This window comes from Microtus ochrogaster, unplaced genomic scaffold, assembly GCF_000317375.1.
Source record: "Microtus ochrogaster isolate Prairie Vole_2 unplaced genomic scaffold, MicOch1.0 UNK112, whole genome shotgun sequence".
NCBI lineage: Eukaryota > Metazoa > Chordata > Mammalia > Rodentia > Cricetidae > Microtus > Microtus ochrogaster.
In genome coordinates, this window is record NW_004949210.1 from 279,694 (window position 1) to 287,334 (window position 7,641).

Consider the following 7,641-nt stretch of genomic DNA (forward strand, 5'->3'; position numbering starts at 1 on the left):
TTACAGGCAAAGAACACATACTGAACTCTTGTGCAAAGCACAATGATTCTTAGTACTTTATCAGATTAGAGATCCATCCACGGCATCTGAGAAGTCACTTCACTTATCTCACTTAAGGAAAACTGAGGGAAAAAAAGAGATTTCTCAGCAAGCTTTTGTGATGTTATCTGAGAGCCACCAAAATTATATTTATGGCTAATACTAAAACAAATAATTGTGACTCTTTTAAGGAGTTCATATGTATACTAGAGGATATCTCACTTTCTGGGACTTTCCTTTAGAGAATCCCATGTCATGGTCTCAGTGTACTCTGGGTCTTTTCTTTCCTTAATATCTGCTTTAGACAATGTTCTATTGCTGTGAAGAGACACCATAACCACAACAACTCTTATAAGAGACATTATGACAACATGGGAAGCATGGTAGTACACAGGCAGACATAGTGCTGGAGTTGAGAGTTCTACGTCTTGATGTGCAGGCAGGCGAGAGGGGGGGAGGGAGGGCTTAAGCATTTAAAGCCCCCAAACCTAACCCCAATGTCACACTTCCTCCCACAAGTCCACACCTCTTTGGTCATTCTCTAATGACCAAACGTTCAAACCTTGTGCCTGTGGAGGTCATTCCTATTCAAATCACCACAATATCTTTAATTAAATCTCCAATTCTGCTCCCTGAAATTCTGCTCTCTGTCGAAGCCATGACTACCAGTTTGATATGGGTCTGGGCTCCTCAAAGATTAGGGTACCTCAACAGGCAGCTAAGAGTGACAGTGTGTGGGTGAGTCTGTTAGCTCATCTGTGACACTCCTTTCTCCTCGTTTCCATGCCTATTCATCTTCTTCGGATAACTAACACCTTCTTGCCAGCTCTCATTTCCTTAGTTCTACACTTTACTTTCACTGCTACCTCCAGTTTAATCACTCCAGTGCTTTTAAATTATTCTATTTTGGAGTTATGGGTGTGGCTCAGTCGTGGACTGCATACTAAGAATGCATAGGCTTTGGGTTAAATTTCCAGCACCAAAAGGAGATATAGATTCTAAATATAATTCTACACTGTTTGGCATACAGTAAGCACATAATAAATGGATACTGAATAAATGTTTTCCTATAGGATTAATTCCATACTCTGGTCTGACACTCCAAAGTATTTCAAAGTCTACTTGCTGGAGAAGTAGCTCCAGTTTTCTTCAGAGATGCTGCCCCAGCTGATTGCCCATTCTCCGCGGATGGCCCTTTACCCATGCACATGCTGCCAGCACGAAATGATGGTTTTAAAAAGAATACATGAATTTAGGAGGGAGATGGTTCCAGGATGGGTGTGAGGTCAGCAACTGGGGAAGTGGATTTACCCAAATACATTGTATAACAGATATAAAATAGCCAAAGAAAAAAATTAAAATATATATATTTAAAAAAAAAGGTGTCTACAATTTTTCTACCTACCTTTTCTAGGCATGTCTTCCACCTCTCTTTCTACTGGATTTCTCCAAGACCGCTATACTCAAGGCTCCCGGGACCACTTGCCCTTTGCATTTTCTATGTAGGCTATTGCTTCCTGAAAATCTCACTCTTCTCTAGAACACACTTCTTTTTAAAAACATATTTCCACCTTATCTGTTCAGGTTTCACCTATGCATCTCTGCATTGTGACATCTCATTGTACACTGCTTAATACATTCTGTTTCGATCTCTTTTTCTCAAAGGCAAGAGCTTGATTTTCGATGCTTTAGTGCCCCCCTCAGCACACCTTTCATTGACTGGTAAACAGTAGCAGTTCAGTGGATGTGGAACCAGAAGGAAAGGCGTCCTCCCCACAAGCCCAGTTTCCTGTTTTTTGAAGAGTCCCCTTTCTTTTATTCTCCTTCCCCCCGCCCCCCCCTATTTTGAGCACCACTCTATTTACATCTCAATGTCAATACCTAAGCAGCTAGAACACTTGGCATTTTGAAATCTAAATCACTCACAGTTTCTCTCCAGTCCAAGGTATTTCGTAATAAAAGATTCCTTAACCTATTGGGGTGTGTAGGCATGAGGCCCGAGGCCCGTGATAAAAGGTATGTTTTCTCATCTTCCCAGTTGCTTTCGAGATTTCCCCTATTTTGCCGCATACTGGCAGGACAAACATCTTCATTCCCTTGCACGCCTCATAATCTTGACATAATTATCTGTGACATATTGATTTAAAGTGCCGCTACAGGAAAGGGAACAGGAATGCTTCGCTTGGCCTTCTGGGAGTTGTAGTTCTAATCGCACCCGGGCTGCCTAGTCAGCCCTGGAACTGCGGACTACAGCTCCCAGGCCTTCCTAAGCCCCTACCACACAGGCTCAAAGCCACAAACCAGTAGGAGGTGGCTGTATTGTATCTATTGTATCCCTTGGCTGGTGCATTTTTACAGTTCTCTGGACGTGAAATTGAGAGTGAAAAGCATGGCAGATGAACAAGAAATCATGTGCAAATTGGAAAGCATTAAAGAGATCAGGTAAGCCCTTTCTCTGCTTAATGCAGCATCCACCCTCCTCGATCCCGCCTCCCTTCCCGGGCATCCTTGGGAGCAAAGAGAACTGTTTTTCTGTGGAAACTATCTATTGTTGGTCTACTTGCAAAGAGGGGCGGGAAAGAGGCCCATTCATCACAGACTTACAGATGAGGTGAAGAATGAGGGGGAAAGGGTAATTTGAAGTCGAGCCTAGAGGAGGTAGTTGGTGGAGGAGTGTGTGTGTGTGTGTGTGTGTGTGTGTGTAGAGAAGGAGGGGAGATGGTGATGCTTTTCCAGATGTGGCTGAGCTAGAATAGAGGGACACCAGGAGCTTGTCACCAGACAGCTGTATTCTTTTTGGCATGGAGACGAGAGCTAGCATTCACAGACACATTAAAAAAAAAAAATACTTGTTTAGTACAAGTCGCTTTTCGCTTCTTGTTTTATAAAAGTTTTATTTTCCGTTCAGCTTTATGATCCAGAGCTTGGGAAAAGCCTTTCGAGAGCCAAGTTTAGCTGGCCTGGCCATTCCGTTTGCAACTTTGCTGTGGCTGTAGCTGGGGATGTAGATGAGCCTGGGGGTGGGGGAGCGCTGCTCTTGTTTTCCTGGAACTCTTTCATCACTTTTTTCCTATCCTGACGTTGGAAGGAGGTTGCAAAGTATGGGTGTTTGAATAAGAGCGGGAGGTCTGCCAAACTAGGAACTGTCACACCTCCAGCGGGCTACTCTGCAAGCAAGTTTCGATATTTCAGTGAGATTCCTGCCCCCCAAACGGTAGTACCTGAAGGGCTGACAGTGTGGGCCACCCCTGCGCTGCCTAAGTCCCTGCATGTGGAGAGTTTTTCAGATATATGAAGAACGGAAAAAGAAAAAGACACACAGAGGATATCTTTATAAGAAATTGGGTTATGAGATTTAACCTTGACAAATTTGAGAAGAGATTTCACCTCTGTGCTTTGTGTGTGGGATCTCCACATAGTAATGGGAGTGAAGAACCTTGGTTTCATCTTCCTATTGGAGGGATTATATCTTTCCTTTTGCAAAGCAAGGAAAACTATCATTTATTGAGCCCCTGCTATGCCAGTGCCCCCCCCCCAACATTTCTGCAAGTGCCTTCGCTGTGACCTTTGTCATAAGTGGAAAAATAAAGGCTTGGAGAATCTGAGTGAGTTCTCATAGTCACGAAGCTTAACAATGCCACAGTTGGACAGGAGTGGAGGCTGCCTACAAAGGCTCTGTTCTTCTGACTGTTTCCCACTGACGGGTTGCTTCCGTCTTTTCCTACAAAAGCGGCCGGAGGTAGGAAATGAGACTCCTAGGTGTAGGAGGGTGCTAAGGGTGAAGCTAGTGAAAAGCTTAGGCCTTTGAGTAGGAAGCCTCTAACTTCAGTCTTAATCTCTTTGTGGACTTTAAAATACATTTGTCTTAGCTGCGCAGTGGGGGTGCACACCTTTAATCCCAGTACTTGGGAGGCAGAGGGGAAAGTGGATTTCTGAGTTTGAGGTTAACTTGGTGTACAGAGTGAGTTCCAGGATAGCCAGAGCTACACAGAGAAAACCTGTCTCGAAAAAAACCCAATATTTGTATGTGTGTACATACTTATTATTGTGTGTACATAGATACATATACATACATACAGACATATGTAAAAATGAGCTTATCTTATCTGCAGAAATGGACTATTTGGGATCAAGGTAATTAATCCCTAGTGAAAACAGATCCCTTTCTGTGGACTCCAAGTCAGGAGCCACGACTTCTATTCCCTAACCACGTTAGAGAGTAGCAGGAGAGATGTAGAGAGAGGCTGAAGTTCCCCTCTAGTAACATGGGCATACCTCTTGGTTGTCAAGAAAGATCCAGTGTAAAAACTGGATTTCTGTTGAGAGTATCAGGAGGCTTACTAAGACAAAAGATTAAAGTCAGATCCAGAGTATTCAACTTTTGTTGAAAAAATTCTCACCACACCAATCAATCTACTTGAATGAGAAAATACACAGATGCCAATATTGATAAACCACAGATTTAGAATTATCTAACAATAGTTTTCAAATGTCCATCATGAAAATGCGTCATAAAAAAAAAAAAAGAAAATGCGTCATTAAGCAATACAGCACACTGAGAGCCTTTAAACCTACAACAATCGCAATGCAGAGAAACTCCAGACTTTTAAAGTGTTGAAAATGTTAAAGACTCCAAAGACTTTTGGAGTTGGAGTACATAGCAGTCCGCATTATGTTATTGTCGTGAATCTCTAAGAGCCAGGAAGTACAAAGCGTTGGTTTGAATGAGAATGTCAGCAGCAGGCCTAAGTATTTGAACAGCTGGTTTCCAGTTCGTGGTGCTGCTCTTGCCACCTGCTGCCATCTCTCTCCTGCCATGATGGACTTAGCTTCTGAAACCGTGAGCCCAAATAAACGCTCCCGTAAGTTAAAAGAAAATACAAAAGCAAAGCAAAGAGACAATGTCCGACAGCAAGAACAACCAAAGCCATGAAGAAGATGCTCAGGGGGACCGTTCAAACAAGCTACAAATTCAACAGATAGGTTCAACGGTAAGAAGGGGCAGGCAGAACAAAAAGAGTCAGCTTAAACCTAAAGCAAGAGAAACCACAATGAGATAATTACTGAACTTCAAAAATTCCTCCAGTAAGCCGGGCGATGGTGGCGCACGCCTTTAATCCCAGCACTTGGGAGGCAGAGGTAGGCGGATCTCTGTGAGTCCGAGACCAGCCTGGTCTACAGAGCTAGTTCCAGTACAGGCTCCAAAGCCACAGAGAAACCCTGTCTCGAAAAAAAAAAAAATTCCTCCAGTAGAGACACAAGACAGAATGAAGAAATAGTTTGAGAAATAAGGCCTAATAGTGTCAAACCACCTCCAGGTTAAAAAAAAAAAAAAACGAATCAAATACTAATAGATTCAACAAAAAGAAATCTACTCCAAGGCATATTACAATCAGCCTTCAGAAAAAGAAGGAAAAGAAAAGAGAATCTTGAAAGCAAGGCAGGTGATAAGAACTCACCCCCTAATTATCCCTCTGAGGGGGGAAATTAGAATGACAAATTCCTCAACAGAAAAATCAAGGTCCTAGTAGAAAGAGGTACAACATTTTCAAGTGATGACGGCAAAGACCTGCTAGTGTAGAATGCTGTGTGCGCGGGTGATTTTATGCTTGATAACTTGACGCTCTCGACTGCGGGAGCTGTCCTCAGGTGGGCTGTGAAAGAGGATGAGAATACTTAACATAGTGGACAAAACACACAAACTTAGTAAGCAAAAACATGATAGAGTTGACTTTACTTTTTTTTTTTTTTTGATTTTCGAGACAGGGTTTCTACGTAGCTTTTGGTTCCTGTCCTGGAACTAGCTCTTGAAGACCAGGCTGGCCTCGAACTCACAGAGATCCACCTGCATCTGCCTCCCGAGTGCTGGGATTAAAGGCGTGCGCCACCACCACTCGGCTTGACTTTACTTTTTATTTTCAGTTTTCTTAATTATGTTTGGTGATTGAAGGAAATTTATTTTATTTTATATATTAATGTCTAAAAATTTACAATGACATTTCACATATGTATGAAGTGTACTTTGATGATATTGAGCCCTATTGCACTCTCTTGTCCCCTATTCCCTGGTTCTTTTCTTCTTCCCTATAAGACCTCTTGAAGGAAATTTTCTAACATAATTATGATCTCAGTGTATGTACAGGAATATTTATGATATTTTGTGAATAGGTTAATTTACAGAGAAAATAGATAATATATTTCACTAAAGCTGGTAGTGTGATGTTAGAAGATACCGCTAAATTCTTTACATCTCATGTGTTTCTGAAAGCAAACACTAAAATTTTTATGCTGAGATGGCTTAAAAGTATTAAAAGTAAGCAAAACTGAAATTTTAAAACGTGTAGTTCATCCAAGAGAGGCAAGCAAACAAACTCCCAAACAGAAAATAGACATGATATATAAAGTTTAAAAGGCAGATACGTTTATATATGTATATATAAATGATTTTGTTTTAGATAACGTGTGGCTGAAGACATGTTTTAGTGGTTAAGAGTGCTCACTACTCCTGCAGAGAACCTGGGTGACTTTGGGACTCACAACTGTCTTTAACTACAGTTCCAGGGCTTTCTTCTGGCCTCCAAGGTCATATGCATGCATGTAGCATGCTAAATCCACAGAAGACACACATACACATAATTAAAAATATTTTATCATTTTGTGTATATGGCTGTTTTGCCTACATCTGTGTCTGTGCACCACATGCAGTGTCCCTGGAGTACACTTGGATCGATTTATAGGATTTATAGATTTATAGGAGCGAGTCTCGGATCCCCTGGGACTGGAGTTAAAGATGAGTAGTAGTTGCAGTGTGGGTGCTGAGGATGGAACCCTAGTCTTTTGGAAGAGCATCCAGCGTTTTAACTGTTGAACCATTGTTTCAGCCCTCACATTTATAAAAAAAGAAGATCAATAATTCAAAGACAAGTAAAGAGATTTGTACAATGGATTTCTGAAAAAGCAATTCAGTTATATACTGTCTGTAACAAAGATCCTTCATGCTAGATTGTTCTTTTCTCATCCTGTGCCTGTGAATTCTATTTGTTCTTTCAAGGAAGGCCCAAATGGAATGCCACCTTTTATCCCAAACTTTCTCTAATGCTCCAGATCAAAGGAATCAGTAGTCTGCCTGAGCTGTACAAAGAGAACTGTGCAGCTTTTAATTGATATGTGCTCTATCTTAGTTGGGGCTTCTATTACTGTGATGAAACACCAGGACCAAACGCAACTTGGGAAAGAAAGGGTTGATTTTGCTCACACTCATATGAGGCAGAGCTCAAGGAAAGAGCTTGGAGGCAAGGACTGATGCAGTGGCCTTGGAGAAATGTTGCTTACTGCCTTGCTTCCCACGGCTTGCTCAGCTTGCTCAGCTTGCTTTCTTATAGCACCCGAGACTACCAGCCCAGAGGTGCCCATGTGCACAGTGAGCTGGACCTCCCACATCAATCATCAATCAAGAACATTCCCTACAGACTTGCCTACAGGCCAATCTTTTGGGGACATTTTCTCAATTAAGATTCCTTCTTCACAGATGATCCTAACTTGTTTTAAGTTGACATAAAAAGTAGCCAACACATGTGTTCTCTCTCTGCTTGCTTGCTTTTT

The 7,641-nt window shown here is 41.8% G+C and overlaps 1 protein-coding gene across 1 annotated transcript in view; it reads left to right on the plus strand.

The window, feature by feature from the left end:
- The first annotated feature begins 2,304 nt into the window (after nucleotides 1-2,304).
- The window catches only part of Zc4h2 (zinc finger C4H2-type containing), a 20,574-nt gene continuing 15,237 nt past the window's right edge, over nucleotides 2,305-7,641 (plus strand). The window contains exon 1 of the mRNA XM_005371525.2: nucleotides 2,305-2,481. Coding sequence (XP_005371582.1) covers nucleotides 2,429-2,481 — 53 coding nt within the window. The 5' untranslated portion in view covers nucleotides 2,305-2,428. The remainder of the gene's footprint in view (nucleotides 2,482-7,641) is intronic.